This window comes from Crassostrea angulata, chromosome 10, assembly GCF_025612915.1.
Source record: "Crassostrea angulata isolate pt1a10 chromosome 10, ASM2561291v2, whole genome shotgun sequence".
NCBI classification, from domain to species: Eukaryota; Metazoa; Mollusca; class Bivalvia; order Ostreida; family Ostreidae; genus Magallana; species Magallana angulata.
Window position 1 is genome coordinate 26240630 of NC_069120.1, and position 22126 is coordinate 26262755.

At 33.4% G+C, this 22126-nt stretch overlaps 2 protein-coding genes across 2 annotated transcripts; one reads left to right on the top strand and one right to left on the bottom strand.

The window, feature by feature from the left end:
- Positions 1-2104: 2104 nt before the first annotated feature.
- On the bottom strand, positions 2105-8962 carry LOC128164449 (elongation of very long chain fatty acids protein-like). The gene is made up of 7 exons (XM_052828260.1): positions 8676-8962; positions 7338-7525; positions 7055-7135; positions 4811-4867; positions 4211-4325; positions 2635-2762; positions 2105-2414 (listed from the first exon to the last, which is right to left on the bottom strand). Exons 1-7 carry the CDS (start codon positions 8728-8730, stop codon positions 2250-2252), a joined length of 789 nt encoding a protein of 262 aa, XP_052684220.1. The 5' UTR covers positions 8731-8962; the 3' UTR covers positions 2105-2249.
- A 10690-nt stretch (positions 8963-19652) lies between these two features.
- LOC128164797 (forkhead box protein J3-like) lies at positions 19653-21449 on the top strand. The gene has a single exon (XM_052828796.1). It carries the CDS (start codon positions 19653-19655, stop codon positions 21447-21449), a length of 1797 nt encoding a protein of 598 aa, XP_052684756.1.
- Positions 21450-22126: the final 677 nt, after the last annotated feature.

Consider the following 22126-nt stretch of genomic DNA (forward strand, 5'->3'; position numbering starts at 1 on the left):
CTGGTGTTTCTGAACGTGAAAAATGAGGTCATGTGCAATATCTTAAGACTGGTCGATTAGTTTTACCTGACACATCTTTAAGATAAACCTTTTAATTTTAACGAATTATCAAGGGAATTACAATAGTATACCTTTCTATATAAAAAAGTCAATGAAATAAATATCTTAAAATAAAATATTATTTTTAATAACTTTTGATTTTCAGAACAGTTATATGAGATGTGTAAGTCTCTTTACTGGTTCTTGTAAGTTTGGAAATAAAATTTGATAAGTCGACCAAAAAGATGGCAGACTGGATCAATGTGCATAAAGAAAACAAAAGTGGAAAACCACAGTCTCCGAAACACCTGTAACTGTAACTGTATCTGTCCTTAGGAAAACGAAAATGCAGCTTAATTAAACCACACGGGCACCTCTCTCTCTCTCTCTCTCTCTCTTTCCACACACACCCACACCCACACACCCACCCACACACACACACACACATTGTATATGTATGTCATAGAGAGCAGATCGGATAAGGTGCCCTTGTGTTTAAACATTTGTTTTCCATCTTTTCACGACCTACAAATTTTAAGATTTCAGAGACGTTTTCCATGTAATTATCCCCATTTCCACGACTAACTTTTAAAAACGACGGCATGTTCGTCTTAGTACCCTCTTTAAAAGGTTAGGTTCCAATGTCAGAGTTGCGCCTAATACGATATTGAACCCATAGTTCTAAATAGCTCTATTAAGTGCCTACAAGGGTTTGAATTTGTTCAGTCCTTCACCCACCAATTTTAAAAAAATATATGATGCCTTCATTTGAGCGAAAAACAAACCTCGACAAAACATTGAGCAAGCATAAGATTAATAATATTAACCAATACAACCACAGTGATCTACATCATTAAAATTGTTACCAGCATCATCGCCATCATCATCATCATCATCATCATCATAAATCTAATTACCAGAATGATTAAAGCACGTCACTCAGAACGTTTTACACGTCGAGCGTTTGCGACATTATTATTGTGCCACACTCATAAAAAAAAGTTTAAACAAAAAGTTTTTCTTTTCAATGAATACAATATAGTTTAATTTAATGATTCTTTTCTTAAGATTTTGAATTCCATTCGAAGAATTTAACACTGTATGTAATGATACAAGATAAAGAAATCAACAAAAAAAAATCCTTTTACATATAAAAAGAGCTAGCATTTTAAAATCTTCATAACCATATATCTGAATAACAAAAAAAAAATAAGTTTTGTAGCTAATTTTTATTTAAAACTGAATTGACTCGCAAACATTGTCATACATATTAAATGCACCAAAATATTCTTCCTGAGACGTACGAGTGTAAAAATAAGAGTGTTTAAAAACAGGCATCTGATGTTAGTCTGCCCCAAGTTATTGCTTCCATCACTTTTTGATGATTTTTAATAAAAATACACATACCCGTGAAAGAAGTGCAGTTGAAATCGACGAAATGGAAAATATCCAAGATATCTTCATTGACAAATTATCCAATTTCACTCTTAAAAATTTACAGGTACGAAAACAAGTTTCTTACGGAGATTTATAATGGGAAATGTTTTCATCTTTTCTCCATTCGGAAGTTCTCGGAACACCTCGCACAATTTTTCAATGTTATCATCCGGGCTTATAAATGGCTGATACAATGCAAATTCTCCGTAGACTTTCTTTTTTGGGATGTGTATTGAAACCTGAAGCGGTAGAGGGGCGTTTCAAAACAGATAATCTGGACATTTTTCATATTGGTGGATGAACGTAGTTTAAGCACAAAGGTATTTATTATTATCGAAATATCAAGCGAAAAGTGGTGGAAGCAAAAACCCGGGACAGAGTATAGATATTTTTCTCATATAGTAAAACATATACCCCGTACCTAATAATACACATATTACAAGACAATATATAACACATCAAAACGAATAATGAATTGTTATACAAAAACAATCGCACACATAAACTGAACAAACAAACATATATATATATATATATATATATATATATATATATATATATATATATATATATATATATATATATATATATAAAAAAAACAAAATATTAAAAATCATAATATTCTCGTAAAGTCGTAGCTACATAATACATGCTTTATACGGAAAATGTTCAGCATCGCTGAGCAATTACATGTAAAAAAAAACAAAAAAAACCAACCACGAAACACCGGCATAAATTAAAACTTGCAACACTTTTGTAAAATTGAGTCGAGTTTAACTGGTTTTTGACTTTTTATATGCTTGTAAATAAAAATTCATAAATAGACTGAAAAATATGGCGGACTGGATGACACTGGACAAGGAAAACAAGCGCGGGAAGCCACAGTCGCCGAAGCAGACGTTATAGAGGGCGTGGGAGCTAGTCAACACAAACTGGAACTGTTCGAAAAAGAATGAAATTCAAACTAATAATACATCTGAGGGTGTGTCATCAACAAAATAATCATATCGCATCATACATTTTTGCATTCCTCTTAATTTTCTACAATTTATCTTAATATGTATTTTTTACCATCATAATCATTGTAATTTTCACTGAACGTGCTTTTATTCATAAAACATAATAATCGGGTGAATTAGCTGAACGAAATGTATTTACCAGTTGAAGCTTCGTGAGATATTTCTTCCACCATAGGTATTTCTGCATGTGAGGGCCCATAGCCGCCAGTCCGTAATAAGCGTACATCCAAATGTGGACAAAGGAATTCAGGAAACCCAGGACAAACGCTATTTTTAAATAAATAAAAGTTTGAAGAAATATTTTGAACTTGCACGAAAAGCTTCAACAATTCATTACGATTCAAAAAATTAAAGGGGCATGGTCACGATTTTGGTCAAAAATTGTTTTTTCGATTTTAATGTTTACAATGCTTCAGTAAGGCGTTTTTAATATGCAACCAAAATTTGAGTGTTATTTGATGAGTTATAAGCGAGTTACAAAGCTTACAATTCCTCGCTATGTAAACAAAACGTTTGTTTACATTTTGAATGTTGAATTGAAAATTCCAGTTTTAGACCTAAAATGAATGAATTTATCGTTAAGAAATGTTTATTTATGCTTAAAATGAATAATAAGATAGACAAACCTGCTTTAAAAAAAATTTACTGGTGTATTGAACCTATGTAAACAAAAACAGGGCACGAGCCTTGTTTACATGAAGAAGAATTATAAGCCCTGTATCTTGCGTAAAACTCAACGACTGGCACCCAAATTTCATTTGATCATTAGAAATGCATTCCTAAAACATTGTAAATAATAAAAACAGAAAAATAAAATTTGACCAAAATCGTGGCCATGCCCCTTTAAATACAAATACATGTAGATGAGAAATCATATGTACAGGAAAAATCAATCGGAGATCTAATCTCAATTCGATGATTATCTCTCTCGAAAGCAAAGTGATCACTAGTGGGATAAGAACGATAACTATTCAGGGCATGCGACTAGTTATCTCCCTTTTGCTTTCAACAGGAATTCATGCCCACCCAATCCAACAGCACACCGTTTAAAAGTACGTTTTCAAAACTGAATTTACTTTTTTGCAAGTTTACTTTTATTACACTATATACTATACGAATGACCATGTTTCAATCAAAGGCAACTGAAGTATTTATACAACTACCTACCCCCAGTATTCATAACAGTCACCCTTGCCTTTTTAAATTGTTTTAATTTGCAGAGATAATTTCTTGGACATGACTGGAATCTCTGTCAAATTCATTGTTCATGCAATCGTTCGATATATTATTTCTGGGCATTCGATATATCTATCGATCTACACCATATAAGAGTTACAACTGTATAATAAGGTATGCGCATGTAAATTACAGCTTTTGTATGCCTAATAAATGCCTTAAAAACCCAGCTAATTGCTAGGTAAGACATCTAAAAGCTGACATAAACAGGGATAATCCCAAAGTGTTGTTCAAAGCGATGTGCACATTCATAGTATGGGTATTCTATACCATAAATCCTTTTCAGGATTTAAGTATGCGTATTTCTACCAACACCCACCCTCCATCCCCTCACCCCCCCCCCCCCCCCAAAAAAAAAGAAAAGAAAAAAAAGAGATGCCCCCTCCCCCAATACAATATTTTGACAAAGATGTTATTGCAATTTACATGTTTATGTAAATACTGTAAACTTAAAAGAAAATAATTGAAGTAAATCTTACTCTGGCCTCCGGGGACAAACTTCACAAACCACCAAGTGTGGAGTAACATTATAGCATGGTGGTAGACGTGTAGAAAGGTGATCTGTCTCTCTTTCTTCCGAACAATGAAGAAAAACTACAACCGAAAAAAAAAATATGATAAATAGAATTCCGCGTGTCAGTTTCTTTATTTCTTAAAGCCAGATTGTTTGTGTTGTAATAAAAATACACCAAGTGTATAAATAAAACAGTTGTATAAATATTATATTTAGGTTGAGAAAGACTTCTCCATGGATTTGTCAAGGTCCGCAACTCTTTACTAAATTAATAAAAAGGTTTACTGATCTAGTTTACATTGAAACGAGTTATTAAAACAAAAATTATGTGCAATACAGAAAACTGGTTTAATACATTGAGCTTTATCGCAGGAAACTCATCATACTGATCATTGTGTATTTTCAGTGAGATAGTTCAGCTAGTCACATATTGTTTCCGTAACCCCATACGTTTGTGTTCGTTTAATATAAAACCTCGTTCTGTCGGAGAGAGAGAGAGAGAGAGAGAGAGAGAGAGAGAGGAGAGAGAGAGAGAGAGAGAGAGAGAGAGAGAGAGTCAACTTACTGTGTCTAGAAGCTCAATGATTTTGGATATAAAATACCAGTAGCTCGCATTCAGCATCTACAACAACAACAACAACAACAAATATACCCAAAGCGAATTATCATTATTTCGAGTGTAACTTGGTCTAAATATTGTCCAAATACATGTACATATGATAATTAATTTCGTGAAAAAGAAATATACAAAAAGAATAAATTAATGGCAAATATTGGAACAAATTGAGAAATGAATATTTGCCCCCCCCCCCCCCCCCCCCCCCCCCGCTTTTCTGCTCGCAGCTCGCAACGGTGTGGGTGTCAAAACTAGATCCGCCACTGATTTTATATTGTTTGCCAAAGTTGAGTTGAGGCCTCATTTAAACTTTAACGAAACTGTTCTAAATACAAGCTGGTATCTATAAGCATATATTTTCATCAATGAGCCATCAAATTATTTGATGTTCTAATGGTAACCGTTGTCAATAATTTATCATGAAATGTAAATTCACTAAAATCTTTAAAAAATTGCATAATTTATTATAAGATACCAATTTTTCTCCCTAATTATAATATTTAGAAAAAAAATACTTTATTGATATGCAAGACAATATATTGAAATGCAGATCAACTTGGCATGCTTCGACTTTAGAATCAGATAATGTCTTCTCATATCTTTGAAGTTGAAAGAACATCTGGAATCGGTTCAGTCAAATTTTACAACATTTTTCTTTTGACAAACACAGTAAACAGGTCGAGACCACTAGATTTTGTGACGTCGGCATGAATTTGCATACAAAATTAGGTTTCTGTTTACTTTTATTGCCAAACCAATCAGGTGAATGAGTTGAAAGGCATTGTGGGCTACTACAAGTTTCAGTGTATACAAAGCGTACTGAAAATATATTACCATTTTGAATTGTCCTTTGGAAACTCAATATCAATTATTTTTCATAATTAATGAAATAAACATGGAAAATCATGTCTGATCTTTCATTTCGATGCTCACATTTGAAAAATATTGCCTATGAGGCCTTATATCAACCCATCTAAATACCTCATTGTCAAAGTTCAAAAGAGATGTACGCCCTATTATATTAGAAGCAGTGAGTACGTTTTTCACGTGATACCCCAGGTTTGGGACAACATTTATTAGAAGAAGTTTCTTCAGGGACACTCATCAGAATGCTTAGAGTACAAAATACTACACGATACATAACTTGTACTTCTGTATTTGTATATTTGTACATTTCTTCTATCGTGGCTATTTATGTATGTTAAAAATGTTCAATTACCTGCATTTATTAATGGCGTACAATAATTAAGTCACCAATAAACAATTAGGCAGTTTTTCCTTATGCTTGTACTTGTATGCGAATGTATACCAGTCTATTGATACTAACTGATCGATCTTTGAAGCAACAAATGATAAATTAAAACAAATGATAAATTAAAACAACAGTATTTCTCAATGTGAGCATGGAACAATGTCTACGGTAAGTAATCTTTCCTTTTTTACCTTCTAAAGTAAAAATCAAGATGAACAAACATTCCGGCAAGCAATTAAATATTGTGAATAAAACAGCCACAAACCACGTGTATGTGTTGAAAAGTAAACACGTTGTAGACCGTCATGCTTTGCGACTCATTCACTGTATTGGAGAACCTTTTTGACGTAAATATTGTCTCATGTTAAATAATGCTATCCATATAAGGTAGTGTACCCGACCTGGTAAAGAAACGGTGAACAAGTTTAAGGGGGGGGGGGGGGGGGGGGGGCTTGCGGAAGGAATTCTGGCTAGATGTACATTATGTAATAATCCAACACCTGATGTGAACAGGATTGGTTGTCTTACCCGTTTCATTGTACATTTCTACCCCCGAACGAGATTATATATGGTTTTAGAATTTCAAATAATAATTCTAAAATAATGCTGGTGCTTTTAAATGTATCAGGATGTCGTTTGTGACAATCTAATTAAAATTGGATGTTAGATCCGCCCGCTTGCTCGCTTGTGTAGCGAGAAAGCGAGCGGATCTAACATCTAATTTTAATTAGATTGTCGCTTTGTGACTAAGGGAGATTAAAGACGATTACATAGCAGTGATAACGGACACAGGAAAGAAAGAGAAGGAAGTGTCCTTTCATTTTATCAAATCAAATATACCACATGAGTAGCCATGGTGTATTTTTCATTTGATAAAATGACTGAATTATATGGGAAAGACAAGAAGGAAGAGGAAAGAATTCGGTGAACAAATTATATACCCTTATTGCTCTGGGGTCGTCTGAGTAATCCACGGGTTGACACCTTAAGCTGTATGAAGACTGCACGGCGGAGATCAATTTCTGAAAGCACAATTTTAAATACACAAATACTGATAATGAAAAAATGAATAAAAATTGCCAAATCAAGGTCAAGACTGCGTTTTTGGCTTATGACTGCGAAATCTAGTACGCTCTTTGCCCCTAGATTGACTAAAATACGTATTCTTAAACAGGCTATTAGATGCATTTTACTCATCGTAAATTTTCTGGACAAATGGGTTACCTCAAAGGTTATATAAATCGACAGCACCATCACAGCTAGATTATACAGAACCATGGGACCCTGCACCTCGAATGGTTTCCGTTGCTCCATCATCTTGGGTCCCTGTTTGACCATCATCAGATAGAGGACAAATACGGTTAGGACCGGAATGGGACTGTCCATGAACGGCCAGCCTCGTAACCTCTCATCTGTGAAATATTTGTCATTGAAATATGTAGAAAACCATATTATTTTATGATTATATTATCAATATCGTGTAAATATCTGAATATATGACAATTTTTTTCTTTACGTTAGTATGTGACTTGCAATAAGATTTTTGAATTTGAAGCATAGATATTGATTTCTTTTTCATTACAAGGTTAGCGAGATGAAATTTCAATTCTAAAGGAGAGAAAATTTACTGACATTTGTATAGCTGGATAATTAAAAGAAAACAATGAGTACAACAACAATGGAGAGAGAGAGAGAGAGAGAGAGAGAGAGAGAGAATTAATTTTGATTAGCATCGACGCCAATTATCTTGAACTACAATACGAGAGGTGCTCTACAAATTTTAAGTTTAAATGTAAACTCTGACTCGATCTAGCATAATTTCGCAATATCTCGGTTACATTGAACATTTTGAATGGATTATTAAATGTTTGTCCCGTATAAGGTTATTTACACATACCATGTAGTTCAATTTGGAGAATTTCCTAAGAGACACTGTGTACAGGTTCGAGCAGAACTGATCTAGATCTATGAATAATTCCTCAGACACATCGTCTGATTTGAACATGTTTCAAAATCAGAGTAGTATTATTTTCCAGACCAGTAGCGGGTACCCAGAAAAACGATTGAAGTTTATTGCAGCGCAGCGAAAATCGATCACAATTTCTAACATCTCATTTCCTATGATATTCATCAATATTTTTAATTTCTTTATACTAAGGTGTCTATTGACGAGAAAATGTAAGGCACAGTTCCGAATGATATTTGGTTATCGCATTGAGAGGTGTTCTCTCTCTCTCTCTCTCTCTCTCTCTCTCTCTCTCTCTCTCTCTCTCTCTCTCTCTCTCTCTCCAAAACATTCGGGAGCCTATGTGGTGCCTGTACTCATAGATACAACATATGGACTCAGAACCCCCTACGTTGAGAGGTCGGGGCTGTCCAGATAACTAATAACGTTCATGATGAAGTTTACATGCATAACATGTAATTCTAGTAACATTCATCACATACCTATCACATCATGCAATAATTTTCTTCATTGTATGAAAAAAAAAAGTAAAAGAAACAGAAAAGATCGATGAAAAGAGGAAAAGAATTCGAGATACATGTAAAGAAGATTTTTACCTCCATGCGTGAGATATGTCTCGACTGACGTCAAATTTCCCCTTAGGCCTGCCATGCTCGATTTCTATCCGAACAGGAGGAACACGCGAGCGTCAATGACACAACTACATGTATACGTCACATTACAACATAGCTATCGCTGCTTCATTCCTCGGCAAAGATATTTACGAAAATTCTTTTTACCTTAAACCAGCATGCATGCTATAGCATGTGGGTTCTTTTTTTCACCTAGAAAGTCAACTTCAACTTATTTACCTGTCCTCCTACACTTAATAATCATTTCTTTAATTCTCATACCTTTAAACTTCTAACGCGCTTGCAGTGAGCTCTTTGCAATTGGTAGAGAAAAAATGACGATAAAAATCAGGGTTTAAAAATTGAATAATGAATCGCACCTCTTTTGACGAGACTGTCTCTTTGACGTTTGTGTAAGGTTAATGTAATTTTAAAAATTTATAAAATATATAATAAAAGAAATATTGATTTTTTCCTGCTGGCTGAAAAAATTTACTAGTTCGAAAGTCCCACACCCATAAGGTTAAAATAGGTGTACGGTGATAAAAAAAAAGGACCCTCTTATTTAGCCTTGCATATCAAGACGAACGTTTATTACGTGTATGACTCAATGCTTTCTATCTTCGTTTTTTCGACACTTGATTTACAGGTGGCAGAATTGTTTGTTCAATTTGTCACCATATGTCAAGAATTCTCAGTTCTCTGAAATACATAACGCTCTGAAATCAATAATGATGAATATAAATTCAAGTACTCTCTCTCTCTCTCTCTCTCTCTCTCTCTCTCTCTCTCTCTCTCTCTCTCTCTCTCTCTCTCTCTCTCTATACCCCTCCCCCCCCCCTTCGTTCATAACTTGAAAAAAAAATAGTTTCAGACAAAAACCTTTTGTATAGTTTACAACATTTCATTCATGAATGTCAGTTTAAAACATTGCATTATTGCATACAGAAAATGACTTGCATGTATTCTTCACTGCACCACTTATGTCTGCTAAACACACATATGCATAAGACCTCGCCTCGGTATTGTAAAATTGCCAATGTGTGTATAGATTACATGGTTTAGGTGTTCTTAACATACATGTACTATACATTTTTTTTTAATTTGACAAACTTTAATTATAAACTAACGAAAATATTTTTGTCAAAAACAAGACACATGCAGCCATATAATTAAAGTAAATACACGAGAAGAGACCATATACGTTTTCTTAAAAAGTAACGTCTGGTGAGAACATACATTTAAAAAATTCGTCCACATATAAGTCTACATCAGAAGAAAATACCTCGTCTACCAGCTCCTAAACATTAGCGAGCAAGCAATCAAAATCAATGTAATTTACATGTACATGTACATACAGCTTGGGGTGTTTTCCCCAGGGGTTTTCCGTGGTGTAATGTGTATGCAAGTTTTTTTGTCGAGTTATATAGATGATTATTTGATTATTCCGTGTGGAAAAGCATTTTATAAAAAGAGATATTTGGCTGATAAATGTACATCTAATAACATCTTCTGATAACCAATTGACTTTGCGAATAATGGCGTTATTATTATCATTTGAAAAAGTAAATGCCACAAATTCACCAGTATAGAGTTATGTTTCATCTCTCTCTCTCTCTCTCTCTCTCTCTCTCTCTCTCTCTCTCTCTCTCTCTCTCTGTTTATTAAATATACATGAACCGATACCTTTGGGTTTCTTCTTTAAACTGTGTTCCCTATATTTGCTTTTACCGTATCAACAAACATATAATGTTGATTTAGAATGAGCACACCTTGAGCTTTTCCACCCAGCATTTCCCGTCCAATGCCCATTTATAACGGATTAAAAACCTGTGTTTGAATCAATGCCGTTAACATTAATGTCCAAAGTCTTCATTTACAACGCAATAAATATACACAATAAACGAATGAAATCTTAAGATTGATCATGTTTTTTATGATTCACAGATACTTGATTATGATGTGACAAAAACGTAGTTATTTATCTCCCTTAAAATACGCAGCAAATTATGAACACATAACAAGACTTGACCAAACTCCCCGACTTATAGATTTTTAAAATAATCTGACTGCATTTATTTTTTCTTCAGATTTATCCATTTTTATTTACCTTGGCCATTTCGTGTTTTAGTTATGAATTAGATTAAACAAAGGACTTCAAATATAGTATGCATCCATCAATCGGTGCTGTGCTGCAATGCAAACAGATGCATTATTATTTCATTTAATTTTGCACCCCGAGTATGGTTTACCTCTGAAAATTCAATACATCAGAATAATTTTGAGCTAATTCATGAGGAATGTTGGTTACTGACTTCGTAGAGTACCGTTATGTACCTACGTCGTTTACATACAATGTACAAGTAAAGAATCAGTGATTTTACGGTCAGAGTTACAAACTTTCATGTTACGATATTGAGCCCCTTGAATAACCTCAGAAGAAATTTGTACATTTTATTGTTACAAACCCACCAACGATCTGAATGTTGCCAATTGCAATACACAGAAACGATTTAAGAAATTACGCAAAATATTAAACTAGCGCTTTTACCAATTAAATATGTTATGAATTGTTTTGGGACGATAAACGCATTTAAACAACATACGTAGTGACCAAAAGTTGTATTCTACGTATAACTTATGCATGGCACGAAAAGGCATACAGAGTGATAATTTTATACTTGTAAAGGAATAATATGATTCGCAACAATAAAAACATTCACCTATCAATTTTATAAAATATGCTCTATGATATGAAAAAAAAAATTGAGAGACTGTTATTTTGAAATTGATTTGATTTATTGCGTATTAATTTTTATGTGTTTATTATCTTCATCTCGGAATCAGAATTGATTTCGAAAGAAAAAAGAAAGAAAGAAAAAAGAAAGAACAGGAAAAAAAGGATGAAAGAAAGAAAAGAGGAAAGAAAGAAAGAAAGCTTAAAGTTTTCCTCCTATAGGATGTTTTGACAACATCAGTGTAGGGTGCTACATGTCAGTAATGGTTGTCTCCACCACAGCCATGTATCATAGACGGGGGTATGTTGGAAGCCCTTCAATGGTTGACACGGGTCACAAAAACAACACAGTTGTCTCCCCCGGGACGTACCAAGTATTAGGGGGTTCTTCAGCTACCTCTACCGTCGGGGAGATCATTGATTGGTCATCGTCAAAGTCTTGAATTTTGGACTTCCCTACATTTGCACTGTTCCGAAATATTTTATTAAAATCAATTACGCCAAATTTTCATTATTGAAAACTTTTTGAAGTCCACACTGCACAAGAAAAGGTAGGTTTTTTGTTAAGAATTAATTTATATGCAATCTATACAACATTACATGAAGCAATATGAGCTGCATTTTTCGTGTCTGAAATTTAAATTGAATTTGAATTGTTAAATTGTTCACTTCTAAGTTCACAAGGCTTATAGCATGTATAACACATTTGAGGAAAATACTATATTCATTCAGAAAACGTTGAAGCAAAATTTCATTACTGCCATCATGTTCAAGAATTGTTTTTTTAAGCTATTACCTAGTAGAAAATGTTGGCTGATTGATTCTATGGTTTATTTCAATATTAATTACAATTCAGTAATAAGTTACATAAAGAATTTTCAAAATAACATAGTTGAAGCAAAATAGAAAAATAAAAAAAATATATTTACGGCTCATATTCCTTTATGTAGAAGTATAATTATTGTCGTTTACATGGCAATACTTAGTTAGAACTGACTCCTACCCTCCTTCACCTGATCACTTTATCTTAAACATTTAAGAAATGTGCCAATTCGTCAATTCAAATGTTATAGTCACTTTATAAAATTTACTATTCTTTATGTAATACATTTCATAAAAATGGGGACTTGTGTCCAGTCATTAGAAATGTTATTATCATAATGAAATATTTCTTATTATTATCGTTTGTCGTTTGTATACATGTCTTAATGTATATATATCGAACTTTTCTAAAATTGAACTAAAGCGGTACATAGAGTTACCGAAATGCCAGTGATTTACCGAAATGCCATTTGAAAACACCAAATTACCATCATAACATCATAAAATAGGGCTTTACAATACCTTATAAATATATTATACATATCAGATTTTTAAACTTATCAGACTATACCCGGAGTTATTGAAGAAAGTAAAATCCAAGAACGATAACTCTTTCATATCTTTGATTATTGTGTAAATGTTTGTAATATTCTCTATGTTGTAAATTACAAGAGATAAAATAAACTGTTCAAACTGTTAAAGCGTGAATAACGGCGCTTTAATTAAAACCACAAATCCCTCCATTAATATTCCACTGAAGTTAACCTCTATTAACATGTTAAATACATGTTAACTTTTTTTGTGGTATTCTATAATTCTGATAATGCGCACAACAATAATGTATCCCACTCTTCACGTTTTAAGTTCCTTGCACTTATGATCATTGTATTTAAAATGAATACGATTTTATTTAATCACCACGGAAAGTAATCATTTCATAAAACATGACATTCATAAAGAAAACTAATTTTTCGAGCGGATTGTGTTTTTATTTTTTGACAAAAATAACAGAAACACGCAATTTTAAACTAATTAAAATTAGAACTCTTCAAGAAATTCTATTTTAAGTGCAAAGAGGTCACAAAAAATAATGCAGTTTCATACATTTTTTTCATTTGCGATTGTCTTTGCAATTACAAGCAATGTAACGTTTTAAAAATATTGAAAGAAAAAAGTAAAAAGTTTTCTACTAAAGAAAGATGAATTTAATTTCATATTGATATCCGGTTTACAAAGTCTATCGCCAAAAAAGGGTATATAAATAAATTTTAATAATAATAAAGCCTTATATCTTGGAGAAAATTTTGAAGTTATTGAAAATTGTTAAAAGCTGACTGTTTAAAAAAAGTTTTGTAGTTTAGAATTTTTTTTTAAATTTTAACACCTAAACAGACAAATTAAATTGATGTTGTTATCATATTTACCCTACTGTTACATTCTCCTGTAAACCGACGCGTGCAGGTATTTATTTGTACTGATGAACGGTACACATCAAAGTAAATATATAACTGAACTAAACTATTGATTTTGAGCAGGTAAATATTTGTAATGTGTGTAGCACGTGTCATTAAAATAACACCCCCGATCACATAACACCCCCACTCCCAGCTCTGTTGTCAACACACTTCTCAATGTAAATTACTGAGAAATGAAAAAAAACCACACAAAGAACATAAGCAATGCATATTGAAAACCATATTAAACCAATGTGAGAATAATAAGAAGAAATGACTAATGCTTCAAATTCACGCCAGACCCGACCCCCCCCCCCACCCCCCCCTTCGTATGCGGAATATGTTTCAATTGATTTTCTTTTTAAAAAAAATAAATGAGTTCTATTTTTAAATCATAGTTCACTCATAAAATAAAATAATTACATGTCTGCCTTCGTTAATTTTGATGACACACACCGACTTATCATTATTATTAACACTACAAACATACAGTGTTGAATTTCAAAATATAACCTTGGGCTGCTAGAATTTGTAGGCAAATAAGCAGATTCCTTTTTTTACGCACACGAAAAACAATATACCAATAAGAAAATAAAGTGAACTGAAATATAATAATTACATATCTCTTAATTCATTTTAGCCATGGAATGAATATATCCGTATTCTTTTTCGATATCCCTTGTACCCGAGATATAGGGTATTATCCTTAGGAACAAGAAAGTTTTGAATGTACTGGTGTTTGCACCGTATATTTTAATTTTTAACAAGTGAAGTAAGAACATCTGGTACTTCTTAATAATTACTTTATATTTTACGTTGGTAAGTTAACCAACAAATAAAAAATCCAGAAACGGGTCGATTTTTTGAACAACCATTTTATACCGGGGTAGACGGCCGTAAGCTGTTTGCTTTGACCGTGTTATACAAACTTCTAAAGCAATATGAGCTGCAAATGTTTAAATATTTTTTTTTACGCAAATGTTATTTTGTACTAAAATGACAAAATATATCAAAATATATCAGGGCTTTTCTGTAAGCTATATTTTGTGGAAAAAGCCCTTAAGAAGCATTGATTGGAACAAAATTGAATTATTGTCGTCCTGTACAAAAATTGATTTGCTATATATTCCTTAAAAGATTTTTCCTTTTGACGAAAATTAACTATTTGTTAAAATCTTATTTATCATGAAAGTTTAAGTTACGTGCAGACTTATCATACTAAAATGTTTTTCACCAAAATAAAATTCTAAAAAATACAGCTTATATTCCTTTAATATATATATATATATAATTTAAACATATTTTATTGAGTAATCAAATGGATTAGGCAACAGGCAAATCCTATATAAACCCTCTCCAAAATGTATATATGAACATTGCGTGATTATGTAGTAAATGTATGTATCTACTCATAAATGTTTTAATTATACTTTAAGACAAGTTCAAATTCACTATGTATTAATAGTGGGGAATAACCAAAATTATAATTCATCTTTGAGATCCAAGGAAGAATAAGGCATAATATGAGCATAATGGGTATATATTTCCATTTTCTCTACATTTGGGATAAGCGAGGTAACTCTAATTAGTCACTGAGACAAAACGTTTCTCTGTGCACATGTCTCATGTGTAAGAATAAATGAATTGCAATAAGACATATCCATCTTTATTGCTGATAATATATGTGTCAAATATCAAAATGCAAAAACAAAACGAATAAATTTTAATGTTGATTATTGTACATGGTAATTTGATGACTTATATCAATATTTATATCTATTAATTATAATAAAATTATATGATATGAATTGTTTGTAATTATCAAACAGTGCAACAAATAGGTCGAGAATTGCGGGAGGGGGGGGGGGGTATTAGGTAGCTCAACGGTTGTATGTTGATAAAAAAATCTAGTAAAAATCTCAACATTTTTCAATTGTATTAAAAGAAAGTAATGATGCACATAAACATAGATAACAAATAATTGAATTGAAAACCAAGGAAGATAATCTAAGGCTAATATTTCTGACGACATTCAAATCGAGAATGATTCCCTCTAATTCTTACGAAAATCGATTGCGATTCAAAGCTCTGTAAAATCTGAAATCTACAAGCTCCTATTATCGATTGGTCGAAACCTTCTGCAACGTAAGAAATATTCATGATGTCAGACTCAAATTACCGTAGGAGACAATTTAGTTGTTTCTTTTAGCTAACGAACCGATGTGCATTTACAATAATTTAGAAAGTTCTTTACTTTTTACAACCAATTTAACGATTTCTTAAAAGACAGATGTTAATATAAACAATAAAATGCTTCGATTTGATTTGAACATATTTTATTGTATACATATATATGATACATATACAAATGGTTCGGACACTGCTTGTGATCGCTACCTTCACAACCCGCATGAATCATCAAAGAAAGTTTTTATTGTATAAACGTCACATGCAATTTTTCGGAAATATGTCATATGTCATTTTCCTGGAATTATTGCTTAAATTTCGAAGAAATCAAACAAATATTTATGGTTAGAACTATTTAGTTATGATTCCAATTCAATATGAAGTTGAACACATGTAGTGACTTATAAAAGTAATATCCAAGTCAAAGTTTACAAAACCCTGCTTTACTGATGGCTTCAAATGCCAGTGCATAATGAATACAACAGCAAAGATTGTTACAAAAATTTGGAGTAATCAAATTATAACGCATAAAATAATAGTAATGCCAACTTTCATACAAATAGACATACATTTAATGTCTCATATAAAAGTAAAAAAAAAGGGGGGTCAGATCCCCCCCCCCCCCCAAAAAAAAGAGATATAAGCTAATTTTAGGCAAAAATCGGAGGTTCTTTTTTACTTGACTTCTACGAAATATAAGCTAAATATGCCAAAATAAATCGATAGATTGTTCGAAAATGTTTTTCAGAACAACATGAATAAATCGTAGTACTCAAACTCTCACTACTAATTATGCACGCGCCAGAAACGAGCTTTTTAGTAATGTTTTTAAGATTCGAAATTTGAATATAGTCATATATAGTGTTGCTCTGGGGCGATGTTACAATTAGTGATAGTGTTAATGAAACTTTGTTCTCTATGGTTCACCTTTTCATAAAAAAAATCTGAACGTTTTTCGTAATGTAATACACTTAATATTTTTATAACTATTTTATAGTGCCATTAGCAACTTTAGTAATGTATGTGATATATATTGCATCTGTTTTAAATATGTGGCCTTTTACTATGCCTTATGTTATGTTTGTTAACAATTTTGTAGGGAGAGGGCTTAATAAGTTATGGAACTTGTGTCCAATAAATATATACAATAAAATATGTTCAAACCAAACCAAACTCTCTGGAAGTTTAGTAACTTTAGTTTGCGCTGAAATTTAGGAGGCTAAAGTAACAGTACTCTAAAATTTTGAGTTATGAAAAATGTTTATTTTCTTCTTGAAAACCTTACGCCACAAAATATAGTCACTTACCAAACTCTGTAAATATATACTTTTCTTTTAACAAATTCAATATGGTTTATTTGGCGTTCTATATATAAACAAATAGAAACAATTTTTAGAGAAGAGGTAAAATAGTTACATGTACCCAAAAAAGAGGAGCGAACCTCTTTAATGAACAAAACATAAACAGCCAAATCGGCTCCCGTGAGACTTTGATCCTAACATCATTTTGATTATTTCGTGCAGTTCGTGATATTTCTTAGGTTGCTGTAGGTTACGACCAATCGATAAACAGGGCGTGTAAATTTGAGTCCTGTCTGTTTCTTGTCAGTTTCAGTCGCTGTAGATTTCGACCAATCGATAAAAGGGCGTGTAGATTTCCGTCTGACTGTTTAAACAGAGCTATGAATTAACTATAAGTTTCCGTGAGAAATATAAGGAGTAATTCTTGGTAGATGTAAATTTAACCCGCTAACACAGGTTATGTATTTTTCCCTGCAATGTCGGCACCTTCATAACATCATGAATCACCAAAGGAAGCATTTTATTGTTAAAGTGATTATCCGTAATAAAAGTTTTTTTTAGCATGACAAAATGCGAGCTCAAATGAATTTATTTAACATTCTCCATTTGATATCCATTTGATAGGTGCCACTAATTTTTAAATTACCGTCTGTCCATTTTATAGCTTGTCGTCCTTGTGCATTAGCTGGCTAGGGAAAGGTAACTCCTGCTAGTGACTGAAAAAATAATATTTTAAAATTTTTTGATTAAAAAGGTTACACCAAGGATACTGGATATTAATATATAGAAATATAAAAAAAAACCCGATATACTAGTATTTTATTTATAATTACTTTCTTCTGATTAAACGAAAAAACCTCATCAAACCCGAGTTACTTGTAGCACTTTTACCGTTGAATCGTTTTGTCATGCTGTAAATTTAAAATTCACCGGGTGGGCGTAAATTAGGAATTTTAAATCGTTCGCGCTATCAATGTAGCTTTTAATAGCATCGTCTGAGAAATAATCCACAGCAGCAAAGGTAAAAAAAAATACATCAATACGGTGTAAAAAAAATTATAGCTACTTGAATTAAACATTAAAAACATTAAAAATAATGCACCTAAGGGAGTTTTTCAAAGAATAACATTATAACCATCCGGGTACTTTTTATGTTTGCTATGCAAACCTCCCATATACTTTTAGACGTACTTTTATATTGCGACGATGAGGGCATTCTGTGCTTAATTCGTTTTAGTGAATCAATATTAATGATAATCACATATGAAGATTTGTAACTTGTACAGATGTATGGATTGAAATAAATTCTGTAATGAAGGAAAGTAAATATTCTCATTTTCTATGCAAATTCATGGTATCAAATGTATATTGATGATAAATATACATATAAGTAAAATCATTTTCTAATATATTTATGTATATTTAAGAAATAGATCTTAAAAAAAAGATATACTTGTATGCACGTGGAATACTTTACAAATATGCTGCTAACGGTTATAAACATCAAAGACCATGATCAATATTTGTATCCACCGCGAGACTTGTTTGAGATTTAGTGATTTATTAACGTTTAATGATTCTACGTGTAAATACATTGGAGTAAAATGTGTTTTTTAAAGGCTTTTTATTTAATTTTTATGTTTTAGTAAATTTGGAAAATGACCACAAACACTCGTTTTCATTTTCTAAAGAGCAGTTTTTCACAATAAGGGTTTTATTGCTATTAATCAGATGGCTTAATTTCTCTAACGAAGGAAAATGAAATATCATTTACGACAAAAGAAAACCATGCTTAAAACCTGTTGGTCATGAAGTTATGCGCTTTCGGTGCCGATAAACAAAAAAACCAAAACAAATATTATCAATGTTAAGTGAACGGAAATAATTTCTAATTAATTAAACCTTATTTTTAAGATTAATTATAATTTTCAATCCTTGAAATTATGGATACTCATCATTAGAGATGATTATTAATTAAAATAAAGTTAACACTTCGAATGTTTTAGCAACAATGTATCACAGCTATAATTCAACACCAACAAAAATGCAAAGTGAAACATAATTATTATATAGAAGAAGTAAGTAGTAGAAGTAAAATTTATGTAACGTGATCTATTACGTACAAAAAAGGCTATACAAAGGTTCTGCCTGTGTCCAACCCATGTTTAAACTAAATATAAAAAAGTCATGTAGCATCGTTTTTTAATAGCGGGGAAGAGGGGGGGGGGGCTTATCCGTAATTTGGACACGCATTATCATAATTAAAAAGAGAAAACCATACAATTTAAGCAACAAATTTTCGATAAACGTTATCAAACAAATTGCTAACCAACAAATTTTATCAATTTGATACGAACAGTTTTGGAGAATCACTTATATTTGCACAAATTAAGAATAGCTCTAACACACAATTTTTCAGATTTTTTGAATAACTTGCTTATACTTTATTTTTATTTTCAGAATGTACAGCAACTTTTCTCCCGTTTCTTCCGGGGACCAACGTTACGAAGAACCCTCCTCGCCTCTTGACTTCGAGGAAAAAGCAGAGAGGCTCATCGCAATGCAATCCTCACACATCAACCCTGTCTCACCCGACTTATCTTCATCTTCGCCAAATCCATGCACGGCCACTCAGCAACTTCACGAAGACAACGCAACAGATAAAGATTCGTGCAGTATCAACGTTTCTACAGTAAATTTGGACCCAGCAAACAGTGCTTCTTATTTCCTCCTTACTTCATCGTCTGCTTCTGAAGCTGTGAGGTCATCGTCCAATACAGTTGCTGGCGCTTTGTGCCCCGAGGACACATGTTATCAACAACCTACAGTGACACACGCGTTGGTGAGTGAGGATGTCTTCGAGGATCAGAGTGACAATATTCCCTTCAACTGCACAGGTGAATTCGACATGAACGAGGCAGCTAAGAGACTTTTTATGACAGCTTCCAACAGCCCGGACGAAAATGCAAAGCAAGGTCAAGAAAAGAAGAAGAAGAAGAAACCTTCGAAAGAGAAAAGCAGAAGTGCCATACGATTCCATGCCAACTATCAACGCCATCCGAAACCACCCTATCCCTACACTGGAATGATCATCCATGCGATCAACTCAACCACAGAGAAGAGCCTGACACTCACCGGAATCATCAGCAAACTGAAGGAGATGTTCACCTTCTTCAAGGGCAGCTACACCGGCTGGAGAGACTCCGTCCGACACAACCTATCCCATAACGCCTGCTTTGTGAAAGGAGGTCGATGTTCCAAACCAGAGAGCAATGGGAACCTGTGGCATGTAGATATCTCCAAAGCGCCCATCAACTGCTTCAAACTTCAGGACACACTTGTGGCACGTGAAGGACACTGGGCCCAAGATCTCCACGCTCAGATTGGATTCCCGGAAATCCACATTCCTGCCAAGAAACCAAAGCCAGTCGTCAGCACCCAGGAGTTTCCGTGGACCACGAAAGACGATGAGGACAATTCGTCAAGTGTGTGCAGTGACGAGGCCTACAGCAACTTCAGTCCAGAGTCGAACTACGCAGTCCCACTCAGTGTTACCCCGCCTTCTACAGCCAGCGACGAGTTCATATCAGCGCCATGCAACGAGAGTCTTACCGAGTCAAGAGAAGTACCTGCCTTTCTGTCTGACACCAGCTTTGACGACCATAGCGTGGGACCTGTGAAATCCGGGAAAGTCTTGCGACACACCAGACGATACAACCCAGCATGGAACAAGAGAAACAACGGAGACGTAATGAAAACCATCGCCCGAAAAGCAGCTAGAAATGTCATCCATCAATCGATCGCGGAAGACCGAAAGCCACTTTGTCCGTCTGCTCAGTATCCACAGCTTCCAAATCAATATCTTCAGTATGAAGTCCATCATTACGAAGATCAGCAGCACTACCCCAGTTCCAGCTACTATCCACATGCAGCGTACCCGACTTACGAATATCCCTCAGCTTTCCAACCTTACCAGTGCCCACCAGCGATGAACCCATATCCAGGTTATCCATTTGTCTCTGCATTCGAAGCCCAGCCACAGCATTACGCCGGATATCCGTATCATCACTACCAAGCAATGGACTGGAACCCGTACCCGCATCCACTTCCATCTTGGAACTGTGCCAACTACCAGAACCAATTCCAACCGCAGACAACAGATGACATCATGACTGGAAGTAGTGCGTTTTCTCAGGAACAGAACCCTGTAGATCTCAGTGTAGGCCGGGTTCCTTACGTCGAGACAGAAGATAAATAAACATTCAATATTCTTCCAAGGATGAAATTCACAATTATTGGAATCAGCTGTGTGCTTTGAGTTCGTGAGCAGTATTAGTTTCTCACTGGAAAATGACTGACTGATGTTAATCGTTTATTTTATCTATTTATTAATTCATGTTGACCGGACTAGAAACCTTATTTATTGACAGTAAACATTAGTTTCAACGTATGTGTTTTAGTTTCTTGTCAAAAACATGTGTGCTTATGCTTAATGTGATGTACAGTACAATGTATATAATTTTTTGAGTTTGAACGAATTTATGATAGGAGCTTTATTTATTGACACTTGTTAATTTTGTTTCCAAAGAATCATTTTCTTCATGTGTTTGCGGTGTCATACCCTAAGGCATTGACAATAAATTATTATGAACGAAAACCACCGTGTTGTATATGGCATATTGCTGTCTTGATTTCTGGTATATTCTCAAGTAAATATATACCTTCAACTGATTAATTATAAGTAATAACTTAGAAATATAAATAAAAATCAATAATACTGTTACATTGTAACCTTAAAAAAGCTGCATGGATGTGGCCATTTTTAGCCTGGATTAATCTCCTTTAGAAGAAGAGCTCTATATATAGAAATATAGGAAAACACCCAAATTTTTACTAAATGATGGTTTATAGCTAAACAAATCATATCTTCTGTAA

What these genes read in the sequence shown, in the direction of transcription:
- LOC128164449 (XM_052828260.1), bottom strand. Translation starts at nt 8,730, where the DNA reads ATGGCAGGCCTAAGGGGAAATTTGACGTCAGTCGAGACATATCTCACG. An exon ending in TCATTGAGCTTCTAGACACA is followed by an intron (nt 4,326 to 4,810) that starts GTAAGTTGACTC and finishes TTTCGGTTGTAG; the next exon opens with TTTTTCTTCATTGTTCGGAA. An exon ending in GTTTGTCCCCGGAGGCCAGA is followed by an intron (nt 2,763 to 4,210) that starts GTAAGATTTACT and finishes ATTTAAAAATAG; the next exon opens with CGTTTGTCCTGGGTTTCCTG.
- LOC128164797 (XM_052828796.1), top strand. Translation starts at nt 19,653, where the DNA reads ATGTACAGCAACTTTTCTCCCGTTTCTTCCGGGGACCAACGTTACGAA.